The 27998-nt window shown below is 42.2% G+C and overlaps 1 protein-coding gene across 6 annotated transcripts; it reads right to left on the bottom strand.

The window, feature by feature from the left end:
• Positions 1 to 54: 54 nt before the first annotated feature.
• LOC139752938 (ras and EF-hand domain-containing protein homolog) lies at positions 55 to 27960 on the bottom strand. Of its 6 annotated transcripts, none has more exons than XM_071669022.1 (17): positions 27847 to 27960; positions 22093 to 22394; positions 21419 to 21617; positions 20895 to 21029; positions 15482 to 15634; positions 14281 to 14467; positions 13447 to 13646; positions 13171 to 13239; positions 11330 to 11473; positions 8882 to 8973; positions 8080 to 8171; positions 7070 to 7284; positions 4875 to 5044; positions 3938 to 4009; positions 1843 to 1967; positions 1318 to 1514; positions 55 to 684 (listed from the first exon to the last, which is right to left on the bottom strand). In XM_071669022.1, exons 2-17 carry the CDS (start codon positions 22169 to 22171, stop codon positions 582 to 584), a joined length of 2232 nt encoding a protein of 743 aa, XP_071525123.1. In that variant the 5' UTR covers positions 22172 to 22394; positions 27847 to 27960; the 3' UTR covers positions 55 to 581. The 6 variants fall into 6 exon arrangements, with proteins under 6 accessions (XP_071525123.1, XP_071525121.1, XP_071525126.1 ...); XM_071669020.1 differs by having other exon boundaries at positions 27777 to 27947; XM_071669025.1 differs by having other exon boundaries at positions 8080 to 8147; positions 27777 to 27947.
• Between the last annotated feature and the right edge of the window lie 38 nt (positions 27961 to 27998).

Genomic DNA, 27998 nt, shown 5'->3' with positions numbered 1-27998 from the left:
CACACTTAACTACTGTGTTCCTAATTTCGTTTTTATCTTATTAGGTAATATATATATTTTCTTTTTTTTTGCGGTTTCTGGTTGTCTAATGCTCACACACTTAACTACTGTGTTCCTAATTTCGTTTTTATCTTATTAGGTAATTTTACTTAAATGCTACTAAGTTACTCCTAATTACAATTAGATCTATTCATTTCCTTCATTATGCGACAATCATTTCTTAATCATATCTTACGTCTTCTTTATTTAATAAGTCGTTTTCTTTACACTATTTTCTTCTTTGTCTTTATTCTTTATTTTATTCTTCTCTTCTCTGTCGTCTTTAGGGCTGCTCCTACATATTTCCTCCATCTCCAACGCTTCTCCATCCTCCTCTTCCACCTCCAACAGTTCTCCATCCTTCTCTTCCACCTCCAACACTTCTCCAGCCTCCTCTTCCATCTCCAACACTTCTCCATCTTCCTCTTCCATCTCCAACAGTTCTCCATCCTACTCTTCCATCTCCAACGCTTCTCCATCTTCCCCTTCCATCTCCAACAGTTCTCCATCCTCCTCTTCCATCTCCAACACTTCTCCATCACTCAGTTCTCCTTCTTGCTGCCGCAGCAGGATCTCTTCTGGTCGGTGGAGCACACCCTGAGGGCGGAGGTGTGCACTTCCACGTCCTCCGTGGTCACCATTTCCCTGTGGAGGAAGAGCAGCTGTAGGAGGCCAGGGAGGTAGGAGGCCAGGGGGGGGGTAGGAGGCCAGGGGGGGTAGGAGATTAGAAGATGGGAGACTAGGAGGTAGGAGACCAGGGTTTAGGAGACCAGAACCTGAACCAAAGAACCCCTCACCACAGGCCAGGTTAGACACATAGAGGCAAATTGATTGTCATTTAACTTAGTTAATTCAAAGTTTATCTAAGACATTCAATTAATCACATCCACGCTCAGAACTGCTTCAACGAACCTACTGTCTCTTAACTAACCACAAAAAACATTGATTGACCCTCATTCCGTTTTCTACTCGCAGCATCAACCCTACATCCATTTTCTTCATTATATAACCACCTAGAAAAGTAAATGTCTTCAGACGCTCGCTAAAAAAAACCCTCCAGAGATCATCACTAGCCATTCTGATTATAACATTCATTAACCACTCAACAACCTTACCTACTAACTTCTTCACCACCTACACCCAACAACCAACCTCGCACACCCACCCACCAATCCATAATACACCCACTAACAACCACCCACTTCACCCAGTGGGTTCAGTGGGAGTATCCTTGAATCCCATACGCAAATTCGGCGTTAGCACTGACATCATACGCACCTCGCCAGCTGTACGAGGGCTTCGAGGACGCCTGTGCCCGTCTTGCAAGAGGTCTCGGTGAAGTAGGCTGCGCAGTCCCTCGCCAGACGCTCGCCGTCTGCGCAGGTGACCGTTGTTCTTCCCTCGCCCTCCGCGCTGTCGCGCAGGTCCGCCTTGTTGCCACAGAGCACCAGCGGTACGCGTTTCTCGCACGCCTCCTACACGAGAGAACCAAAGGGCTGTGGTCACAACTATATGTAAACTAAAAGTAAATCTATGTAGTATACATTGAATATACATAGAGACTCTTGCGTTCTAGATGTAAACTAAAGCGAGGTTACATGGTATACATGACTGAATATATCAACCCTGTGGTATACTACGTGTAAACTTAACCCCAATGAAATAATCATCTAACACATTATAAATGATCTTGAATATTCGTCGACAAATTGACCCCATAAGCAAGGAACCTCGTAGACATATTTGATGCAAATAAGACAGACAGACAAGACAGACAGACAGACACGTCTAGACTACACCTACGTCAATGCTCTGGATCCATTGTCGGACGTTGAGGAAGGATCTTTCGCTCGTGACGTCATACAGAAGGAAGACGCCATCCGCTCGCCGGAAGTACGTCTTGGTGATGGACCGGAAGCGCTCCTGGCCTGGCGAGAGAAACGAGGGAAACGAGGAGCGTGATTTTTTTTTTTGAATAAAAGAAATTTTTTTTCACCAAGGAGCAGAGAGAGAGAGAGAGAGAGAGAGAGAGAGAGAGAGAGAGAGAGAGAGAGAGAGAGAGAGAGAGAGAGATTGAAACGGATCTCGAAGAATATATGTACTTTGATGCCACCATAAATAACCAATGGTAACCTTGCCTCATATCAATCACTGTCAGCTTAAAGCTTTGATTGTCATCTTGTCATCCTGGCTCTAACTATGAACCCTCAGCTTGTAACTTTATTTATCATTACTCGCATATTGACGCTGAGTCCACCAATAGATATATCTAGCCTCGCCGACTTTAACCAAGTCCTTTTAATTACCGAGTAGTTAATGAAACTTGATTGGCTGGTAATTTCTTGTCGAAAACTTATTAATACTCCAAGTACTCTTCCTCTCTGAGTAAGTCAGTTCCTCTCTTTTGATCAAATGGTGTTTTCCTCCTTTAGAAAAGGCAATATATATATATATACATATATATATATATATATATATATATATATATATATATATATATATATATATATATATATATATATATTGTTACGACTTTCTTCTGATTTCCATTTTCTTAGTATCAGGGACCAGCAAAAATAAATGATCTCCTTAGCAAACCTGAAAATGGGAACATCTAAATTTTCGAAAGAATCGAACAATAATATAAGAATTGCTTTTTAATGTTTTCTTTTGCCACAGGGATCAAATAGCCAAATTTGTAAGATACATAGAATAACATGAACACTTATGACATAAAATGCTCTTCCTTCATCAGTAAAGATGATTTAGAAGATTCTCAATGAGAAGAAAAAGAAAAAGAAGGATCCAACAAACATTTCATTCAGAGGCGAGAGGAAAGAATTGAAGTTTTCAGGAGCACAAGACTCTGCATCGAAAGGTGCCCTCAGGATGTGAATTTACAAGAATCTGGTTATAGACACACACACACACACACACACACACACTCTCTCTCTCTCTCTCTCTCTCTCTCTCTCTCTCTCTCTCTCTCTCTCTCTCTCTCTCTCTTTTAAAGAGGATCCCTTCATGGGAAAGGCCAGAACCTGGCTATATGTCTGGGGGACCACATCAGGGGGGTAGGGAGGTGTGGATGGGTTAGGGTGGAGGAGGAGGAGGAGGAAGAGAAGAGAGATGGCTTTTAGAATAAAAGGGATTCCATTTCCTCTCCCACAGATAGGCGTCTCCAGGGAAGGCACGGCTTAGGTTAAGGAGAAAGGAGAGACAGGAGATGATGGGTCGGTGATTCCCACGTAGGAGGAGGGAGGAGGAAGGAGGGAGGAGGAAGGAGGGAGGAGGAAGGAGGGAGGAGGAAGAGGATGGATGTGTGGAAGACGAACGTGAGGCAAGTGACTCCAGGTAACTCATTCCATCTAATTGAACGTTTACACCACAACTAGGGAAGGTGAGGCGCCCCCTTTGAAACCATCAGAGGAAATGATTGTCCGTGTGTGCATAACTCTCTCTCTCTCTCTCTCTCTCTCTCTCTCTCTCTCCAGCCACCGACCCCAGGAAGGTACTCTGTTGCCGGGACTACCCGCCTGGCTATCATAATTGCGAGCGACGCCTGAGCAGCGAGCTAGCGCTTTGTGCGACTGTCAAGTTTCACTCCTTTGATCCAGGTGGCTGCCGTGTCTCCTTCTGCCTCACCCCACACGTGGGCTGCTGGCTCTCAGTGAACAAACATCTCACACGTAACAAGCAACACACACGGCTGGTTCCTCGTAACTCTAGTTTTTTTCCTGTGGTAAGCACTACGCGCCCATCCACGCCAAGCCTTTTGGCAAAAATCTCGTCGAAGGTACTAAAGTACTAAATCAAGTACACACACACACATACACACACACACACACACACACACACACACACACACACACACACACACACACACACACACACTCACCTGCAGTATCCCATAGCTGTATGGCCACATTCTTCTCGTCAACCCTAAGGGTTTTCACCTTATAGTCCACACCTGCAAGAGAGAATTGCATCATCATGTCCCGAGATATTAGAGGATTGGACAATCTAATTCATTCTATGTAATAAACGAAAGTACTCACTGTCTTTATTTCCTCACATATATAATCCCTCACATGTTTTACCCGGGTTGATCATGGCACACTCCCTTGAAGGAGGTGCCAGTGAGAGCTCCCTTCCCTTACCCAGGAGGGAGTATAAACCATTCTCTCCCTCCTGGACCTACGCCAAGGCCACCATGTGGCTCCTGTATACTTCTCCCTTGGGAACCTGTAATGACCGTCTCCCTCACTTGCTAAGAATTACTCTCCTCCCTTCTCCTGCCGTCTCTTAGATGTCTCCCTATCTCTCTCCTTCTCTTCTGTCTTCTTAGATTATTCTGTTTCATCTACATCTTTCTGGCCTTCTCATAAATTCTTCTTTTAATTTATTCTTCCATAGAAAGTTTGTTTTCAGACTCATCCTCCCTACACTCCCCAACATTTTCCTCTCTTCCCTTTCCCCTCTCACCTTATTCTATCCTCATTCTTCCATTGTCTTCACGTCTATACTAAGATCCTCAAGAATCCGACGAAACTCCTCCTTACCACTAGCTAAACCAAAGATCTCCTCTCAGCTTCCTTCCTTCCTCCTACATTTCTCTCCTTATCTCATCCTGACTTCTCGTCATAGATCATTCATAGCTTCCTACTTCGTCCCCAGGTTTCATTCAAGACGCAGAACTTGGAAGACGTCCTTAGCGACTACGTAGACGATGTTTCTTAAGGTAACTCCTGCAGGGTGTGTTGAACGAGGGCTTTGCGACTGTGAAGTGGATGCTCTTAACCAGGTAACTCCTGCAGTATCGGTCGAGGACCTACCCAGTGTGGAGGCGATGTTGTTGACGAAGTAGCCCTTGCAGAGCCTCACGATGAAGGTCGACTTGCCGACTGCAGCATCGCCGGCGAACACCACCTTATACGTTCTCTCAGGAGGTCCGGCAGCCTCGAAGTTTCCAGGGAGGGCACCCACGTGAGGCTGGAACTGGGGACTGAAGGGGGGGGAAAGACAGACGAAGGATCAATTATGGACGAAAGGAAGAGAACGGGAGAAGATAAGGATGACTGGATAATGCAGTGGCAAGACGAGATAGAAAACTGAGTTGCCATATGATTAAAAAATCCGTTCAATATGGACTAAGAACGTTGCGTGGGAGCAGACTATTCGGAAGTGTATGGGTTAAACGAGGAAGACAGGAGTGGATGAGAATGGAAACCCTTAATAAGGCAGACTGAAAAATTCCATGTTAGAAGCTGTGGAACTTATGGGGGCTAAGAGCGGAGGATTGAATCCTAATAAATAGGATCTACAGTACTTTATTCTGCTACATGTTGGTTGTCTGTCGTGATCAACAAACAGTCCGGATATAAAAAGAGATTTCCTTCCCTAGTTATACCGCAATATTCCACGGCGTACCTGCAAGATATGTCCATAGTATATTTTCTTTGTTTACGTTGGAACCTTCAGTAACCGATGAAAATCCACATCAAGGCCTGGCCTTAATTGAATCATAAAAAGAAAGAAGACAAAGGAAAGCATTTACGAATTTTGGAGGAAGTGAAAAGCCTGTCTGTTACAATGTGTTAGGTCACAGTTATTGGGAAAGACATGAGAAGGTAGAGAGTTCCAAAGCTTCAAGGAGCAAGGAAAGAAACAGTTATCAAAACGGACTACCCTTTAGTTGCCAATGGACACACAGAAATCATGGAACGCAGTAATTTGCACAGTAGTGTGTGGTCTAGCTAGTGGTGGGGGCACACAGACAGCCAGCTCTCGGGAGTTAAATCCAAAGTAATAGCTACAGAAGAGGGAAAGTGAGCCAACATCGCGGCATAGGGCAAGCCGGTCAAGTTCTGAAGTTAACCTGGAAGTGTTTATATGTTGGACCGCTTTTTCGACCTTGTCAAGTAAGGATGCAGAGCTAGAACCGCCCCAGATGTAAGAGCAATACTCCATACAAGGACAGAGCAATACTTTACATAAACGCAGCAACTGAGCTATTTCCGTCATGTGGGGTTTCCCAGATAGGGTGGATGTTACAGTACTACCAGGTATCTTCATTGAGTCAAGAAACTGAATGACAGAAACTTCAGATGAGAGAGAGAAAAGGCATGAGGAACTGTCGATAGGGAGATGAGCAGGAACTGGATCTTGGAATTATCAAACTTCACGAGATTTCATCTACCTCGCTGAGATGTCCTCAACACATCTGAGTTTTCTGAGGACGTTGTGTCGAGCCGAGATGCAGATCGAGTCAGAGAAGAAGATACGAATTGGAAGGATGTGGGAGGAATGCAGTGTGGAGTCGCCAGCGTATGAGTGCACTTAGTTATTTGTGGAAGAAAGGAGATCGTTGATAGAAAGAAGTAAAAGCGTAGAAGACATGACAGGACCTTGATTGACACCTCTGCTGCTGATAATGTTGAAATCCCCTGAGTAAGGGATCTCGGCTTGTGGGCAAGAGGATGCCACAGTCTTGTGGAAGGAGTCTAGACAGGCGAAGAAAGACATAAAAGAAAAGAGAAATAGCAGAGCAGAAAGCGAAACAAAGGAAAAGTGTGGGAGCTTAGAGACAGACACTATGCCAGATAACATTAGAGTCTGGGGTTTCAAAGTCCTTGAGGCGTGCAACGGGTGTGTTGATGTTGGAATAACCACAAACACAACATCTCAGTCGGAATCGTGAGTTGAGATTATAACTGGATATGAAAAAGAGGATAGTGAGGACATCCTTAAACAATTGGTACTGAGAAAAAAGTAAAATATATTCGGAAAGATGCTACACTGATGGTGTTCAACAGAAGAAAGACCACAAATGTTGGTGCTGTGAGCAGTAAAAGAGGCAGGTCTTATCAATTAGTCAAAGGTCATGGGAGGGACCAGTACTACTACTGTCTGAATCTCTCTCTCTCTCTCTCTCTCTCTCTCTCTCTCTCTCTCTCTCTCTCTCTCTCTCTCTCTCTCTCTCTCTCTCTCTCTCTCTCTCTCCATATCTTGACCAGGAGCACCTCCTCACCTGGCACTATTGGAGTTCGAGGCGAGCTGAGTGACCCTACGGGGCTTTAAGGGTGGCGTAGCGACTGTCAGGGTGGGCGATCGTGTGGGCGACCCTGGGCTGGACTTCGGGGAGAGCGGGTCGGCTGGTCGCTGGGTGGCCACCTCTGCCACATGCTGCTTCGTCGTCCTCGTCGGGGACGAGTGGGACTCCAGACTCAGTAGCTCCTCCTCCAGCTGGCGGAGACATAGCATGGAAGTCGAGAACGAAAGAAGGCGAAGGTTCACAATGGGAATTCATGGAAAAGGACAACTTTAAATAAGGTGAATACTGTTCTAGTGAGCTAATACAACCATTCTAATTTCCTTGCACTGAAATCATTCAGCTTGTATTCCTCTCTAAGATAGACAGCAACATCCTCTTAATATACAGTGTTGTTGCATTACCTCACTACTTCTCAAGGAAGGTGAAAGATTCTCTTGGTTTGGGTGCGAGTTCTTTTTTTGAGACCTTGATATCTGTCAGTGTCTTTCTTACTCACAAGAGGACGCGGCTATTTACCTACACCATTAACAGTCTCAACCTGAGACGTCGTAAGACATTTCTCATATCAAAAGACACCATCTGCAGCATTCATTTGGAGTCCAACATTTGACACCATAAATACTGGTATTGTTCCATAGCCTTATCCCTTCCAACACCTCAACACACAACAGCCTTCCATACTAATACCAACTTCTTATGCCATTATGGATCCCGACATTCAATACTGCTCGTCTATTGCATATTACCCACCCTGTAGAACAACTTACACATAGAACAATTTATCAATTCCAAACTGATTAAGAATTTCCAACACTATATCACGTTCTATCTACATCAATTTACCCCTGAGGTGTAGAACTAATACCATACGTTCAACCCTCCTGTTTATATCCTCATGCAAGAGTCATTTGTCCTTCAGTATTTGCAACTTTCGTCTTAAAGTTCACTTATCTCCTCCTCCTCCTCCTCCAACACTGGTGGCTTACCGAGGTTGGTCCTTCGTTCTCAGAGAGTTTCAGTTCGTCCTGGGTTGTACAACCCTCCTCGTTCGTATCTGGCAGCGTCGACAACCCGGAGTCTGTAGGATGCACTATTTTGTACTTTTTTTTACGACTATAAGGAAGGGGACAATATCATCATAGCACGGGTTAACTACAGTATACTAGGTCACTATGACTAAATATATCAAGAAGTATATCAAGGCTGGTTGCGATCTGCACGTTGAGTAGAAAAAAATATATTGTCATACATATTCTTTTTACTTTTATGGGGAGTTGAATATTTTCAAAATTACCAGGAAATTAAGCTTAGCTTCTGATTTTGTTTGGGATTTCCTCTCAGCTGTGGGATAGGAAGCATATAAAAGTTACTATAGATTTCTACCAGTTTACTTCATAAATCAACTGCTTTATTTTCCCATGAGCAAAGGCACTATTAATTTCTGAATGTTTTGGTCAATTATGGAACCATTAGACATTATGATGAAAGTCTCATTAAGGAACTTGGATTTTATGAATCTCAGTCGTATGGGAAAACAGAGACCCTTTAATTCAAAAGAGCAAAAAGAGAAAAGCAACTTAAAGAGACTACAAAAGGCACATTATTTTTTTTTATGCATATTGGAATATTCATTGGGCATGTCATCATGTCTTCAGTAGAGACATATACAAAGAAAACCTACAAGTTTTATATCATGATAAAACACTACAGTTTTCTTCATTAAGATGACAAGAAAATACGAAAGTTGTATTTGATTATACAGTGAAGATAATACGTCTGTGGGCCTACCGAGGTCATCCATGAGGCGTCTGATGCCAAACTTGAGTCCCCCATCACCGTCATAGGACGAGAGAATGGGTGGATGAGGAGAACGGGAACGGCTGAGAGAAAACGGGAATATTAGAGGGGAACCATGGCTTATGGGTGCTTGCTAAAGACAGGTCGGGTATACTAGAGTGTGGGGCGAATATTTTGATAATATTGTAATCATGGTGATGTAGATAGAGGACTGAAAGTATCACACATAAAAAGTGATACATGGTTTTAAAAGACAATTATATTTGAAATATTTCCATGTGAATGTAAGATACAGATATATAGCTGTGAGTTAAAAGTAATTGTAATGCAGGTCGTAGTGTGTGAGTTCTGAAAGAATTGTATTTCAGAGACTACAATGGCATGAATGAGACTACAATTGCAATGACATAATCCTTTTCTTTTTGTTATTGGTTTATGAATATATAATCAAGTCTGTGTTCAGAAATATGAGTTTTACAAAAGTATCTATGTAGCATGAAAAACACAGCTCTTGAGTGGTTAAGATCAGCCAATTTGCGTTGGATCATATATATGTTATAGCTAAGAGATGTGTTAATACATGAGCTGGCACTAAGTGGTGTAGTTCCTAACCTTAAACAGCAATTTGGATTTACTGAGAATTTGTTAACCTCATTTTCAAATTGAGGATTTTGTAATTACATATTTGTACTGTAGAGGGAAGGAGTTCTACACTCGTAGGGCCCCATCTCTTAAACTTTATCATACTTCTGTTAAAACTTTTTCATTCTATCAACATATTTTCACCAATCAGTTCATCACGTTCATCCACTATTTTCATATAGTAAAAAGTATTTCTTTATATACTTTCTCTCACGTTCTTGCTTAAATTTCATGTAATGGCCTCTGGCTGTTAGATCCTTTGTAAACTTTGAAGAACTTCCCACTAGTGTGTGTGTGTGTGTGTGTGTGTGTGTGTGTGTGTGTGTGTGTGTGTGTGTGTAATGAAATACCTGTCTTAAATGCTCTGAGCTGTGAGCTGAAATTCTTCAGCATTCAGCTCCACTGATCACGATTGTTAACAGTATAACACTGTACTGATAAAACTCCTTATAATCTTGTTGATCATATACTTGGACTAGTGTTTATCAATGATGAACAGACGACTATTAATCCTACATCACTGTTCAACTGAAGCAGAATATGAATAAACATTATATATATATATATATATATATATATATATATATATATATATATATATATATATATATATATATATATATTATATATATATATATATATATATATATATATCCTCACCTTGAGTTACAACTGGAGATAGAGTAAGACCTGAGGAAGATAATGGAAATTGTAAGAACAAGGAGGATCGGTGGGACTTGTAGAAAATGACTTTGAACAGACGTTTCAGAGGCTCTTACTAATAAGGCAAGAGGGCGAGCATGTATCTCTGACTAGGTTGTAAGTCACCTTGACTGAGTCAATGAATTGGCGGTTGTGCCAGTCTCTTTGAGGCAGGTGGAGGCCCTGGCTGAGTAACTGAATGAAAAATTGTGGGTATTCATCATGGGTTGGAAATGTAGGAACAAACTCATAGATCAAAGCAGCGAATATATGTGACGAGAACGAAGGGAAAGAATGATTTCGATTGTTGCAAGGATCTCAAACAGAGCAAGAGACTAACTAGAGGATATGAGAGCAAAACTACAAACATCTAAAGATGAGAGACCACATATGACATCATGGTTCAACTCTGAAGCTACCACGTTTCAAGTTCTCTAATAACAAGTGCTTCTTCAAGGCATCATTCTTTCTCTTTCTCACAAAGTCTAATAGCCATTCTTCACTTCCTCGCTGGTCCTCAACCACCCTCAGTCGCTAATCTCTCTCATGCGTCTCCTGATCTCGCCACAAATCAAGGGATCTCTCTTGTGAGGTATAAGACAAGTTCTCTAATAACAAGTGCTTCTTCAAGGCATCATTCTTTCTCTTTCTCATAAAGTCTAATAGCCATTCTTCACTTCCTCGCTGGTTCTCAACCACCCTCAGTCGCTAATCTCTCTCATGCGTCTCCTGATCTCGCCACAAATCAAGGGATCTCTCTTGTGAGGTATAAGACAAGGTCTTCGAAATTGATCAAGTTCCATCTCTCTATGTTTATTCCTTCCCCTTCTTTCTTCACCTGTATACCTCTCTGATTTTGATATTTCTTTCATCTTTCCTTCCCTGTCTCTCTGTTCCTCGTGTCTGTCTCTTCTTCATCTCTGTCTGTCTGTCTGTCTGTCTGTCTGTCTGTCTGTCTCTCTCTCTCTCTCTCTCTCTCTCTCTCTCTCTCTCTCTCTCTCTCTCTCTCTCTCTCTCTCATCCTTCATCATGTTCCTCGTTCCTTCTTACCCTTTGTCCCCTTCCCGCGTCTCTCGACCCTCCTCTCCGTCTCACCTGTGACTCCTCCTTCGTTCCTTGGACCTGTGTAAGGAGGACCTCGTACTGGAACACTTGGAGCCCACGGGGGACCTCCTCCACTCGTACTCCATTGCGTCCCTCATGCTGTCGTTAGTATCCTGCAGTCGCTTGTTGGCTTCACTGCTCGGGAGGCGACACATTATTACCTCACACTGCTCACACTACTGCACAGATCAGCTCTCACTGCTCGTCACACTCGTCCTACATTGATTAACTCTCTCTCTCTCTCTCTCTCTCTCTCTCTCTCTCTCTCTCTCTCTCTCTCTCTCTCTCTCTCTCTACTAAGTTTACATTCCTGATTTACAATCATCGATTTTGTCTATGTGTACCAGTTTGAAATCTATACACTAGACACTCATGCAATTAACCAGATATGACTGTATATATATGAAAACATCTGCTTCATCTCATTATCTAAACTAAGGATATTTATACAAATATCATCTATTCTTTATTGATACCTACAGATACACTCTAATCCCTTTATTATCAAAATTCATACGATACCCAAATCTTTGAGTGTATGATGTTAGTTTCTGATTCAGTACTAGTTGTATAAAGCACCAAACCTTCGACTGTGAACACTGAACTTCAAGACGTCTGTTTACAAGTCATGCTTCAAAGGCGTCATCGATTCCAGGAACTGGCTATAAGAATTCCATACTTGGTTCCGGTGACTGGAACCTTGCAGTGTCAATCATTTGGTTGAATTTACGATATTTTGATCGAGTAAACTGCAAAAGTTGGAACCATGGCTCGACAAAATCTCAAATAAACTTTCAAAGTTTGAATCTTGTTTTATAGAACGTCTCTCAGAATCCCATTGATTTGCTGCGGACACGAAAGCCTCCATCGAATCCCAGATGATTCATTGGGAAAGTGATACCCTCGTTCGAGTCCTGAATGTTTCCCCTGAGGAAACGAGATTCCTAAATGATTCACCGAGTCAATAAAACCCTCAAACGAATCCCAAATATTTCAGCGGGTAATCGAAACCCTCGCTGGAACACTAAATGAATCACTGAGCAAACGAATCCCTCGGTCTATAACCCACATAATCCAGCGATTGGATGAATTCTTCACTGGACTTCCGAGTGATTCACTTACCCCAGTCCCAGCGATTCAATGAACGAATTTCCGAGGAGGTTCGTGAAGCAGTGATGGCCAGATCAATACATTCATCGTTTGCTTCGTTGACAAAACGAACCACAAAGACAGAATATCAATACCTGCTCACGCAATACACGGTCACACACGCGCGTGCGAGAGCTTGTATGCGTTCAATTGCACTTACATCCGGGCGTCTGTATTCACGTGGAAGGAAAACTGCATATGGACGGTGTGAATAAACTCTTGAAAATATGGTTGTGGTAGACTGGGTTTCTGCGTCATTTTTGGGAATATGAAATGCAAATGTACGAACATACGAACGCACGCGACTGCGGTTGAAATGTTATGCACTGACACAGTTTCACTTTGCTTCGTGTTTTCCTTAATATAAGGTAACAATGAAATATTTTTCTATGGTTTTTATCTTTACAAGTCAGGTAAAAAAAATAAAAGAATTGATACGCTACGATTAAAAGCACAGGCTCTCTCTACCCAACAAAGACTCTTGCCTGTATTCCAACCGCCTCTCTCTCTCTCTCTCTCTCTCTCTCTCTCTCTCTCTCTCTCTCTCTCTCTCTCTCTCCTCTCTCTCTAAATTCATAACAAAATGGCATAAGTAACATATTTCTTCATCTATAACTTCATTATATATTCAGTTCTTTCCTAAACAAATTCAAGGATATGGTAGACCGAAGTGCCATACTCACTGCAATAGCTCCAATTGTCTCTTCATATGGTCATACTGATGCATGTATTCTAACACAGTCTCCCGTTCACTGTGGGGGAAAAGAAAACGAGAGACACGACTTAGAAATGGGTTACAGTTTGTTTACATAACAAGGCAACAAGAGGAGGAATAACATTGTAATGATCAGTCATTTCATTTAGGGTTTAGCTGTGTTGCAGGAGGGGTTGTTATAAGAGGGAGGCATGAAGGGAAGAAAACGGCCAGGAGAGGGAGAAAACGGAAGATGAAGACCCACTTGTGTAGTTCGCGACACTTCTCCTCGTACTGTAGCCTCATCTGGGCCAGGTCAGAGCGCATGAGACCCAGGTTGGCAGTCGTCTCGTGAAGGGTCATGTTCAAGGTGCGGTTATCATGGTAGGCTTCCTCAAGCTTCCTCTTCACCTCCTGGATCCTGTCTCCTCCATCGCCCTCCTCCTTCTTCAGCCACGAATCCACCTGCAGAAGAAGAGGAGAGAGAAGTAAAACCACGCCGTCATTCTTCGTCAAGTTGTTCCTCCTTCTACTCGTCACGTCTTCGTCTTCCTCACCCTCTCCCGCAGCTGGATACAGCTTCAGGAGGTCGTAGGATCATAAGACTCCCCATTTACCATTTCTGTTCCTTCCAGACCTACTGCAGGAGGAACGGGAGGGCCTTTCTTCAGGACCAAGATCACTCCTGGTATGACTAAAGCGAGCCTCAGTGACCGGAAACATCTCAAAGAAGAACAGAGGTATGAAGCGGACCAGAGACAGAACTGTGCCTTAATTTTCACACCGCATGATAAGCTATCTCACCTCTGAGCTTAAACCAGCTCTTCAGCTTCCACCGTCACGCCACACTACCTACCTCTGACCACCTTACAGACCCCTTTATAGCTAGTCTATACCCCGGACACGATGCTAACTCTTCCTCTTGTTACCAAACTTTCATTCCTTATCACTAATCCCTAATCCTTAGTCCTTCTCCCTCTATCCCTGTAGACCATCGTAAGTTACACCATTCCGTATCTTTCCTTGTCATCATCTTTCCCATCCTCTTCCTCCCTTACCATCCCATCTTAACCCTGTGTCTCCCCTCCCACCACCTCACCTTCTGGAAGATCTTCAGGTGGGTCTGCAACTCTGCCATCTCCTGTTCCATCTGGTCCTGCAGCTGTCGCTTCTCTTCCTCGCTCTCCTGCCTCGCTTGCTGCTTGGCTTTCTCCTCGACCTTGGCCACCTGGTCCTCCAGCTCATTCTCGAGGGACTTGAGGGCCGTGGCGTGGTGTTCCCGCTCCCTGCCAGGGTGGGAAAGGGGGAAGTCAGTGGAAGGTGGGTGTTGTGGTAAGATGGTCTCAAACCACAGCTATAGTATCTGAAGAACAGTGGTTCGATTCCCGTGCTGATCCATATAAAAATAAAGATATTTTCATGTGCTTTGTCAATGACATTGATAATGTCCCAATTATTTTGGATTAAAGGTGTTTTAAAAAGATAAGAAGTCAGTTCAGTTCATATTCGTGGGATGAAAGATGGATAAGGAGCCTTATCGTCCACAGTTAATCTTTCGTAATATTAAGATTCATGAACGATGAATATAGAAAAGATTAAAAATCATGATACATCTTAACTGAACTGATAAAGATAAGATCCAATGCACCAAGAAGGTCAGAGAAATACACAATAATAGTATAAAACACACACACACACACACACACACACACACACACACACACACACACACACACACACACACACACACACACACACACTCATACACACACCACACAAGGTCAAAACTTGTATAGCAGATATACAAAGAAAAAAAAATGAGAAATAGGACATACGTGAATTACATATACAAAAAAAAAAAAGATCTAATGGGAGAAACAAACTACACAGTATGAATGAGAAGACCGAAAGAGATATACAAGAAAGGAAAAGATTATGTTAGAAAAATCAAATACCAGAGGAAGGATATAGATCCAGCAACGGCGAAATATATCGGTAGTGAACTATACTAAAGCGTGGAGAAAAGATACACTGCTAATATGGTGCAGAAATAAGGAGGAAAAGAAATATATGATAAAGAATACACACATACAAATACGCAAACAAACAAACGGAATGTCTCATACAAGAAATACCCATAGTGAAGGCATGATGTAAACAGAAAATATCTAAACAAATCTGAGAGTTTATATGGGCAGAAAAGAAAGAAAAAAGGGAACCATAAAAAAAGATACAAGGTAAAGAGAGAACGGGGAATGGGGGAAAAGAAGAGCACGGGACGCGGGTAGCCTGCTACCTACTTCTTGTAGAGGCTCTCCAGGCTCTGCTGGTGGGACTGCAACTGTTGGATCTCCTTCAGCAGCGTCGCCAGGACCGTGCTGACCCGCGCGGCTACGTCAGGAGGCGCTGAAGTACTTTCCAGGTCCTGAAGGAGCTCCCGAATCTGGGCTCCGCTGGAGAAGAAGAAATGTCAATCCTTCGAGTTCAATTCCTACGCTGAGGTGTGGGCTAGGAATATATATATATATATATATATATATATATATATATATATATATATATATATATATATATATATATATATATATATATATATATTTATATATGTATATATATTTGTTTGTCAAATGGCGTTCTAGCTACGTCTCTTCGCTGTATATTAACTGCCTGTCATATTTCTTTCCTGTATCCCTCCCTGATGATGTGATCATTTCACGATAGTGCACTTGGGAACATACCGTGTTGTATTTCCCTGTGGTAAGGACAGAATTTATTTGGTGACGCGCGCATTTGTGATCTCTTCCGATATATATATATATATATATATATATATATATATATATATATATATATATATATATATATATATATATATATACTCACACTTTAAACCAATCAGCGAGCTTTCAGTGCGTGACGTCACGGATGGGGCGCTCTGGTTGGCTGGTGAGACATCGATACTGGCTGGCAGCAGGTGTTCCCCGTATACACAAAATATATATATATTCCCTCTTCAATATGTGTGTTAGGGGGGAACTACGCACAATTGCTGGCCAACAGCTGTGTCGCAGGTGTTATGTAGGTCAAACAAATGTTGTTCTTACTGCTGTATCCATGTCAAGGGCGTGGCTATATAGGACGGGATTGTACTGGATGTGATCCTTCATGACCAGTTTTAATTCTAGGATAAACAACCAAGATGTGGGCTGATGTTAAGTGGTGCGTAATTAGTTTGTGTGTATGTATGCACGTATGTACGTGCGTATGTATGTATGTATTTATGTATGTATGCTCTATGTATGTATACGTACGTGTATATGTATGTATGTATGTATGTTATATGCATGTGTTTATAAATACATGAAAATACATACACATACATACACACGAGTATGAAATTCCGTCATTGGACATTACAATCAGGCAATTACACAGACAGACAGACAGACAAGAATAAAATTTAACAAGAAAATAAAGTAAGGGAGGAAGAGGCATTAAAGAAAATCAAGAAGAACAAATCCAAAAATTACGAATAAAACAAAACAGAATGGAAAACAGGAAGACAAGTACGAAGGGCATATAAACGCCCTTGCGTCCATCTGGCACAAGGTCGCTTCCGTTGAGTCATTCCTCGCTGGGGGGGTTGAGTCCCTCTTGCTCCGATCTTCAGCGATGGAACATTACCTGTTTTTATTTCCAGGTTGTTGTGGAAGCCTTCACCTGTCCGCTATGGGAAAGCAAGGAAGGAACAACCCCACCTCCCCCCCTCCCTCCTCCCCCCCCCCCCCCTCCCCAGGGAAAAACATGTTGAGGTTTCTGAAACTCTCTTGTTGAAGCCTTAAGTCTGACACAAGCCTGGTTGAACCTCAAGACTCACATAAGTCTGGTTGAAATCATAAGACTCGTTCAATCAAGGCTGAATTTCTTCTCGTCTTGCATTTCCCCGTTTAGGAAACTGTCTATACACATATGACCACAGCAATGTGGACATAGGAATCGTAATCTTAAAAGAAACAGAAGAGAATTTCGTCTGAAAGTTTCCTATGGTGCGAATGCACATCCAGGAAATCAATATTACTTGTGTATGTTTAATTTCCAAGGAACATTTCAGAGGGGAATCAGCAGTTTACCAATTCAAGGTAATTCACCGTGGAAGTCTGAACACATCATCGAAATTTGTGATCACATGTGTGGTGCATGATGTGGGTGACTCATTCAGAGCACAGGTGTGAGTAAGGTGGGGGGGAGGGGGAGGGGGGGGGAGAGAGGGGGTGTTTGAGTATTTAGTGGGGGGAAAGGTGCGGGGGTGGGTGGGGGAAGGGATGACCTGGGGTTGCATGAGGGGTTAGCTGGAGTACAGAACGGAAGAGAGAGGAGATGTGGGGTTGGGATGAATGTTTGTTGAGAGAGAGAGAGAGAGAGAGAGAGAGATAACTCTCTCTCTCTCTCTCTCTCTCTCTCTTGACTACAGAACCCTCAGACGTTGTAAACTGTTGCCCTTCATTGGTAACGCTGGCAAACCTTTAGACTTCTAATATCACACGAAAGACAACTTGCAACATCTATCGTAAATATAGCTATACCCGCCCTCTATAGTCTTAAATATAGCTATACCCGCCCTCTATAGTCTTAAATATAGCTATACCCGCCCTCTATAGTCTTAAATATAGCTATACCCGCCCTCTATAATCTTAGATATAGCTATACCCGCCCTCTATAATCTTAAATATAGCTATACCCGCCCTCTATAGTCTTAAATATAGCTATACCCGCCCTCTATAGTCTTAAATATAGCTATACCCGCCCTCTATAGTCTTAAATATAGCTATACCCGCCCTCTATAATCTTAGATATAGCTATACCCGCCCTCTATAATCTTAAATATAGCTATACCCGCCCTCTATAATCTTAAATATAGCTATACCCGCCCTCTATAATCTTAAATATAGCTATACCCGCCCTCTATAGTCTTAAATATAGCTATACCCGCCCTCTATAATCTTAAATATAGCTATACCCGCCCTCTATAATCTTAAATATAGCTATACCCGCCCTCTATAGTCTTAAATATAGCTATACCCGCCCTCTATAGTCTTAAATATAGCTATACCCGCCCTCTATAATCTTAAATATAGCTATACCCGCCCTCTATAGTCTTAAATATAGCTATACCTGGCCTCAATATTCTCCCTGGATACCAAGAGAGGGAATCCTTCTCGTCTGGATGTCCTTCATTTACATATACATGTATCCATCACAAGGATCCTGCACAGGATCCTCGTAAGATGATTTACATCTATCGTCGATGATGGTCGATAGATAGATAGACGGTGAGGCAGATCGATAGGTACATAGATGAATAGATAGATAGAAATCGAGGTACAAATCACAATGAATCTAAGACATAAGAAATCTCACGGAACTGGCGATCAATGTCTGTGAGAAAATATTACTCTAGAAGGAACTTGAAACTCTCTCTCTCTCTCTCTCTCTCTCTCTCTCTCTCTCTCTCTCTCTCTCTCTCTCTCTCTCTCTCTCTCTCTCTCTCTCCAACGCCCCCTCACCATTAGCCAATACATCTTTACCTAATCCACACCACACGTTTCAACGCACATGTGACACAGTCACACACACACACACACACACACACACACACACACACACACACACCATTAACATATTTTGATGTCAAAGACACCACAATAATCGGGTCACACTTGTTGCTTTCGTACTCAGATACCAAGTTTTTTTTATTTGCTGATGGTGTAAAAATTGAAGAAAATCATTCAAGTCCAACTTCAACATTGATTTGTTCATATTAACTCTTGTCCTCTGATTTTTATGCCAACAAATCATATATATAGAGTTTGGGTTTATCTCTGATGGTGATTTGTAATTGGAATATTAGATAGGGTCTTTCTTATCATCTCTCGAGGTGTTCTATGTCCTTATGTCTTATTGATAACATCAGGAAGATGCCGTCAATATCACACACCGACTCACAAACCATAGATTATTCGCTAGTCCATTAGTGGTATTTCTTTACCAGATGAAGTGTGTGAAGCGATACAGCAAACTTTACGATTCCAAATACGTTCCAGCCGGGAAGCGAAGGTATTCCTGTGATTTGAACATTCCATTCGTACATTCGTCAAGTGAATAGCCTTTGCAGCCAAAGTGAACGCGAGTCCGCTCAAGTCAGCTGAAGAAAGCTAGAGAGAGAGAAAAAAAAAAAAGAGAAAGAAATCTTTGAGTGCCTCTTTCCTTCATCGATCGTGTGACCTTGCTCAAACGTCTGTCTTTTTGTCTGTCTATCTGTCTGTGAATTGATTTCGCTCCTCGAATCCTCTTCCATGCACCCATCTCAGTTCGTGTGTCTGTATCTAATACTTTACTTGATTGGTTTTACAGCATCCGTGTGGTCGTTTGTCTTTCCTTTCGTCTGTCTGTCTGTCAGTTTGTCTGCCCGCCTGTCTGCCCCAGTCCACGTCTGTCAACCTCTACAGGTTTCAGACACGACCAGATTTATCCGTGGTTCGCGTGACCACCTGTGACATATTGGTTCCCGCCCTCGTGTGCGGTTCGAAGGACTTCACTGCCCAGGTCTTGCCAAGTGAAGTGGTTGTGGGATGGTATGCGTGGGCGCGTGGTGTGTGTGTGGGGGAGGGGGAGTAGCATGTGTGTGTGGGGGCGTGGTATGTGTGTGTGGGGGCGTGGTGTGTGTGTGTGGGGAGTATGGTGTATGTGTGTGTGCGGGGGCGTGGTATGTGTGTGTGGGGAGTATGGTGTATATGTGTGTAGGGGGGCGTGGTATGTGTGTGTGTGGGAGCGCAGTATGTGTGTGTGGGGGTGCGGTATGTGCGTGTGTGTGGGGGTGCGGTATGTGCGTGTGTGTGGGGGGTGCGTTATGTGTGTGTGTGTGTGTGTGTGTGTGTGTATGTGGTATTAATGTTGTGTGGTCTGTGTTGCATATGTAGCGGCGCGGTGTCTGCGTGGAAGTATGGCATATGTGTAGGGTGTGTGGTAAATGTGTGTTTGGATGTGGTGTGGTATATGTGTGTAGGCTTGTGGTATGTGTTTGGGTGTGTGTGTGTGTGTGTGTGTGTGTGTGTGTAATTACTATCATGATTGCTACATGCACGTTACGGGGGCGAAAGTTTTACAAGTATCAAACACATGCACGTTACGGGGGCGAAAGTTTTACAAGTATCAAACACATGATTGCAGGCAGAGTTGTGTACATGTGACTGTTAATGTGGTAGATGTAGACACGTATCAAAGTTTACACAGTTCCCTCAGCGTGTAATCATCATCGACAAATCACATTAAGTTGTAATCAATAATCATGAATATTACTAAATCATTTACCACGTTGTTAAAGGTAGTTATGACTAGTGATTCATAGTAAGTCGACTGTTTCATACAATTGATCTTGCATCTTTACCGATAATTCTATTTCCTCTCTCACCTCTTTTTCTTACTCCCTCCCTGCTCCCTTCTAGACTCTCTCCCTACTCTCCCTCACCTCTCCTCTCCCTCCTCCCTCCCCACTCCCTTCTACACTCTCTCCCTACTCTCCCTCACCTCTCCTCTCCCTCCTCCCTCCCCACTCCCTTCTACACTCTCTCCCTACTCTCCCTCACCTCTCCTCTCCCTCCTCCCTACCCACTCCCTTCTACACTCTCTCCCTACTCTCCCTCGCCTCTCCCTCACCTCTCAGCTCCCAGGGATGTTCTGGTAAGCTCGGACAGGCTGGAGGTCAGGTGGGTCCAAGCTTGATACACACTTTCCCTCCTCTTCAGCTCCTTCTCCCCCAGGCCAGTCCTCGTCTCATCTTCACCGTTGTTCCTGCAATGTTCAGACTCAATCTATAGTCTCTTAAAAGACATGAAAATACTATAAATTTCCTTTAAAACTAGAGATAAAGATAGATTCATTAGAGTCACAGCTTAAAACCATGAAGACGAGAAGGGTGATGTGATCTGTACACATATCATAGCTTCAGAATGAGCTAAAAGGTTATCTAAATGATTAGGAAATATACGAGAATTAATAAAAGTCGTTAGTTTCTCTTAAATCATCATTCACACAATACCTCGAGGTACAGGAATACCTGGAGCTCTTGTCAGACTATTAGGATACGGTTTGTAAACACTGGAAAAATAGAAGACTGAGATCCTACACTGAAATGAATCATGATTCAGCCAATCTAAAGAATATCCGAATGAAATTCTCACCCTGTCGAGAACCTCTTGCTGGTCTGGGCTTCGGCTTCGGGACTCAGGAACTCAACAAAGCCCTTCGAGAAGTCGGAATAGCTAATCTTTCCGTCCTTATCTTGGTCGAGGTCATTGTATATGACGTCCGAATCCTCTGCTGAGATGCCAAGTGTCAGACAAAGCTCTCGTAGCTCATCGGCGACGATGTAGCCCTTGCCTGAGCCCACGCACGGAATCAGACAGTTAGGATCATCACTACTGTATATTGCCATGTTGGAAATGTGACATTTGTATGTAGTTCAGAGATGGTAAAAGGGGGATTACTATATTCTCTGCGTCTCTCATAGGATCTATACTTTAGATACATTTCAGGAATATAACTAAGATTCATATTTATATAAACATGCATACACACAGACACACGCACACACCCACACCCACACATACATATGTGTGTGTGTGTGTGTGTGTGTGTGTGTGTGTGTTATACGTGTATCTGTCTCCATAAATCCCCTTATCTTTATCTGTTGATGAATTAATCAAACATCCACAAAACATGTGAATCTATTTAACCCGTCATGTTACCCTCCTGCCTTCTCACTCAAAGTGACTCATTATTCCTCATCTCACTCACTGATCATACTCTCGCCATAAGCGATACTTGAATTATTTTTTTTGTAACTGTAACTTACCATTTTTATCACATGCGCTGAAGAGCTGCTGTAACTGGCTACTTCCTCCGTTCTGGCGAGTGACTGTAACTGCACTCATATTATCTTCGTCTTCTGGTCTTCGCCTCTCATATATTTCCCAATGTCTACATCACACGCGCAGGGTTTTACACTCAATTTGAATTCCCTTCAACGTAAAGTGTATACGGGATATTCATGTCTGGTATGTATATATGTATATACATATATCCTTGTTTATCTTTCTGTTATCACTTGGTGTAATATGACTAAGTGATATTTGCTTTTACGGTCATTTTCATCATCTGTATTGTTAAGAAATACACTGACGTTATAATTAATCAGGTTAATGTTGAAACACTTGTTGTTATACGATAAAGACATACACACACACATACACACACACACACACACACATACACACACACACACACACACACACACACACACACACAGATGCAATATGGGTCAGTATTAGCAGCTAGAGCAGATATCATCAGCCTTACCATGTCATAACGTCAAAGTGTATGACGGTGTTGAGAGAGAGAGAGAGAGAGAGAGAGAGAGAGAGAGAGAGAGAGAGAGAGAGAGAGAGAGAGAGAGAGAGAGAGAGAGAGAGAGAGATCCGTGAGATATGAACAAGTGTTTCATTTTTGCGCCAGAGTGAGAGTGACTGGGAGAGTGGTGTGTGTGTGTGTGTGTGTGTGTGTGTGTGTGTGTGTGTGTGAGGGAGAGAAGAACACAGTACCACTGTCACGTGACACCTCGTGGAACACTTGCGTGTTCAGGTAATTAAACCAGGAACAGGTGAGGTCACCAGGTGAGTCGGGAACACGCCAAGGAGGGGGCCTGAAGGAGGGGGCCTGAAGGTGGTGTTCTGAAGGTGGGGTTCTGAAGGTGGGGTTCTGAAGGTGGGGTCATGAAGGTGGGGCCTGAAGGTGGGGGCCTGAAGGTGGGGTCTGAAGGAGGGGGCCTGAAGGAGGGGGCCTGAAGGTGGGGTTCTGACACACGATTGGACCACAACTTTCGTGAAGCAATTTAACACAAATTTGTAGTAAGTTTTGTTGTAAAGAGAGAGTTGAAAAGACCAGCCAGAGAGAGAGAGAGAGAGAGAGAGAGAGAGAGAGAGAGAGAGAGAGAGAGAGAATCCACAATCAACCACGTCAATCAGTATTTACAAACTTTTGTCACGGAATCAAAGGCCGAGCCACTTCACACGTCACCACCTGAGCTTTGCAACGACGCGAGATGTTGCAACACATTGTTTCCTAAGTCAGTGGACACACACACACACACACACACACAACACACACACGCTCACACACACGCGCGCGCGCACACACACACACACACACAACGAGCTTATAACAAGCTAATCATCAAGAAGCTGTTCGTTTTTGCTTCTGTGTGTGTGTGTGTGTGTGTGTGTGTGTGTGTGTGTGTGGAAGCGAGACAGCGTCATTCTAGCCATTGCTCAACAAAGTCATATGTGACCTCGTTACATATAGTATATGGGTCGCTGTCAGAGAGCTATATACAGAGGTAAATACCTCGAACAAAGTCATATGTTTCTATGACTCACACAGTGAGGATAAATCCTATATTACACGAAGAATCTCCGAGATATATATGTCTTTTTCCTATAAAGGTTTGCGCTGGGTTACAAATACATATGAATGTATATTTATCTATCTCGCGTTCCGAGGCAGAAATGGCGAGGAGGGGAGGGGAAAAAATATGGCATTAGCGGGGGAAAAAAGTGGTGATGGCAGCCACATCTGGAGGTTGCAGGGAATAATCCCGTTTTGGGAGAGTGAAATGTGACCATAATTTTCACTGGTCGGGTTTCATTACATTTCCCCCTGCATTGTTGGCGATTAGATGGCTATTTTCTGAAAAAAAAATAAAAATCCTATTTATTTTTACCTCCTATATGTTATGTAGGTCTAGTGTCTTGTTGGCATGACTAACGGGTCTTCCAGAATCTGTAAGTGTGGATTGTTAGTTCAATCATCAAACATCTTTCTCCATCGTTTTGTGTGGTAAAATCACGAACTTGTGTATTTCTTGAACTGTAGTGCGCAAAAGCCTTGTTGAGTCGATGCTAGAAGTATTCTCAAGGTTCCGTGGTCTGAAAATTATATTTTGCAACATTTACAGTGGTACACTCGCATGTAAATGAGTCTCTCTCTCTCTCTCACTGCGAGTGATATTCACTTGTAAACACAAACGTTATATCATTCCAATATTTACTGTGATTTACTAAAGGATAAGCTGGATCGTCATGATTCACTGTAGATATAGAGTTATCAGACATGAACTAAGATTCAGCATTGATTTACAACAGCTTCTGTTACAATCCTTCAAATTTAGAGTAATATAAGAAATATAGCATAGGTCGCATTGCAGAAAAAATATAGATGCAAAATTACTATATAGATTTCTATCTAAATCTTCTCAGCTCCTGTTTCTAAGACATCTCAATATATCTATACTTTTAAGAAGCAATAGATGCAAAATCCTTATAATTTACAGTGAATGAGCTGATATTACGAAAAAAAAAAAGAATGATGTTTTGTAAAAAAAGCCTGGTGATCATAGAAGAGATTCAATGGTTTGTCATTTTCAAGTATTAAGTCTTAGTTGAATTCATTTTTCTACTTCCCAATTTAGGGTTAGTTTTCTGTCTTAAAATTTGTCTTCGATTCTTTTTATTTCTTAAATATTCCAGTGTCTTTCTTTTTTCTCTTCATCTGTGAGGCATGTCTCTTCGTCCCCCTTTCTTATATACTATTTTCTATGACCTATTCAATTTCCATTAGAAAAATATTTTATCACAAGCTCATAGTCATAGAAAAATCACATGCAAATGAAAATGTTGAGGAATCATGAAAAAAAAACAAAAATGATTAAAAAGTATTCTAAAATAATCCAAAAATAACCCATTACTAGAAAGGTAATTAGAAAATAATCCAAAAATAACCCAATGCTGAAAGATAATTCAGATATAATGATTTACCCCAAACTTGTATATAACAATGCTGTTCTACGATTAAAACTTGGGGATTGAACGGCTTATTGTATTATGCTTTGCAGTGCTTGTACCACTCATTATCTTGCCTCATTGATCATGCAAAGCACCAAGTAGCATGATAAGCAGTTCGAGCAACAGTTAGTAAAGGTTCAAGCGTGTGAATGATGAGAAAATGGGAACGTGGATAAGAGAAAGAATAAGAACTACAGACATAATTTTTGGAGAAAGAAAAAAAAGGGTATATATATGAATAGATAGGTAGATATATAGATAGACAGATTCATACATACGAACATTTGGGAGAGAGAGAGAGAGAGAGAGAGAGAGAGAGAGAGAGAGAGAGAGAGAGAGAGAGAGAGAGAGATATGTTTAAGTGTATATTTGTTTATATATTGAGAGTACTAATATGAATAGTATGTGTGTGTGTGTGTGTGTGTGTGTGTGTGTGTGTGTGTGTCTAACAAGAAGACAGACAAACACAAAGAGAAACGCCTGTGGTAGCGGCATGCGGGTCGTGTGCATGCTGGCCCCCCAATTTGCATGACGCAACACTCCCACACCTGCTACCACCACCACCACGCACGACCCCTGAGTACGACCTGAAGACCCTGAGGGTGACGGTACGACCCTTGTGTACGACGTTAAGACCCTGGTTATGACGGTACGACCCCTGAGTACGACGTTAAGACCCTGGGTATGATGGTACGACCCTTGTGTACGACGTTAAGACCCTTGTACACGACGGTACGACCCTTGTGTACGACCTGTGTGAGTCTTGGGCACGACTGCGAAAACAATTGAGGATCACTTAAAACGCTTGTAACACTGACACCACAACCCACACTTCCTCACGTTGACAGCGTTACCAACAGCTTGAACGTTGCCCATTTCCCACTTTTTTTTTTCTTTTCGAAACTATGACGAATTTCAGCACTGATGTTAGTTCATGTCTGGCTGCCATGCACAGCAAGGACGATGATGTCCATCACTCGTCATGAGGCGACGAGGACCGTGGGGGATATATATATATATATATATATATATATATATATATATATATATATATATATATATATATATATATATATATATATATCTTTTTTTGTAAGCATCAAAGTCGTTCATATGTCGAACGAGATAATTATTTATCAAATGGTGTCACACATATACACGTGGCAAAACACATACACGTGGCATTTATTTTTTTTTTACAGTGTGAGAATCTATGAACATGTCACCTTTACAGCACCGGTATCAGTGTAATTACCTATATGTAATTACCTATTTCTACGGTGGGGCCCCATCTCCTGTGTGTGTGAGTGTATGTGTGTGTGTGTGTGTGTGTGTGTGGGTGTGTGTGTGTGGGTGTTCCCTGAAAAAGTATAATCCTAAAATAATCTCCAAAAGTGATTTAATTACTGTAAAAATGGAAGCTTTGCTGTAAAGAAAATACCTTCGTTTTACCAGCTTTTTCTCTCTATATATCTCCCACTCGACCACTGAATCAGGGTCGCCGGTGATCGAGACGACCTCAGTCCCATTTTTTTGTTATCATATGAAAGATAACAACAACAAAAGTGACAGCGATCATGATCACATCACGACCAGAAGTATTTCTCCAATGATCACATCATCAGGGGATACTACAAAGAGAAATTTCTCTTAAACCAATTTGATGACGTAGACGATGAACACTTCTTCGGAAGATACTGAGGATAGAGCAACCGTGGCTTTGAGCCAGAATCGCTTAAAAAAATGATATAAAGTGATATACTTAAAGTATATGGTGGACGAATGGAAGAAATCCACCGAGGACTTGGTAAAGCGGACAAGGAAGAGAAGTATGAAAGGATGTATGAAAGCAGAGACTGTTCAAGAGATGGGACCCCACATGGCATAGTTACAATAACACACACACACACACACACACACACACACACACACACACACACACACACACATCCTTATCACATTATGAATCATAGGTTTTTGATACTGTCACTTTTGAGTGATAACCTCAGAGCCAATCCCCACAAAGGCACTGTACCCTGTGGCTCACTTATGAGTCAAAACCTTCACCGTTGCAACTCATCATTTCACTGTTCAGACACTGTAGCAACTCCTGTTGACTTTCTTTTACAGTTCTTATATCGCGTTTACATTTTGTTTCACTGTTTTCACATATGTCAAACTTCTTGTTCCTCTGAAACAGGTTTTGCCATTGGTCTTATTCATATTACTCTTTTTTCATTCATTTCTCGTAAAGCATGTTCTAAAGTCTTATCAAAGCCTTCTCGTTTACAATTTACAGTTTGTCTTCATTATCCATACTTCTTTTTTTTTTTCTATTTCAGAAAACGGTCCAAATATCAAGTATTCCCATTTTTTTACACCAACGCGTCCGACTTACCGTTCATCATGTCCGATATTGTTATAACTGTTCACTACAGGTCATTAAGAACAAGATGTATGACGTTCATCTTGTTCACAGATCCTGTCTTAGTCATGAATGTACAGATGTTTCTGATTTAGATGCTTCTGTGTTCAATATTCCTCTTGTTCATTATGATCTAAGTCGGTGAACACTTGACTTTAAATTTTGACGACTTCCCTGTAACATTTAACCAATGAGAATGAACCACTTAATGAAAACCTGTATGGTAGAAATGTCTGGTCCACTTCCTGCCACAGCGTCGTACATACATAGACACACACACACACACACATATGCCACTGTCTATATCCGCAGTGGGTCGGGAAGGCACAGTGTTGGCGAAGTAGAACGCGCGATGGCGCCACAAATTGCAACTTGTACACGCGCTCGACGGAGCGATACTGGCGGAGGGAGTCGCCCTGGGTTCGACAGGTGAGGCGT

The sequence above is a fragment of the Panulirus ornatus genome, chromosome 13 (assembly GCF_036320965.1).
Source record: "Panulirus ornatus isolate Po-2019 chromosome 13, ASM3632096v1, whole genome shotgun sequence".
Classification (NCBI taxonomy): domain Eukaryota; kingdom Metazoa; phylum Arthropoda; class Malacostraca; order Decapoda; family Palinuridae; genus Panulirus; species Panulirus ornatus.
The sequence above is the reverse complement of the archived record's forward strand: the minus strand, read 5'-3'. Positions and strand labels throughout refer to the sequence as shown.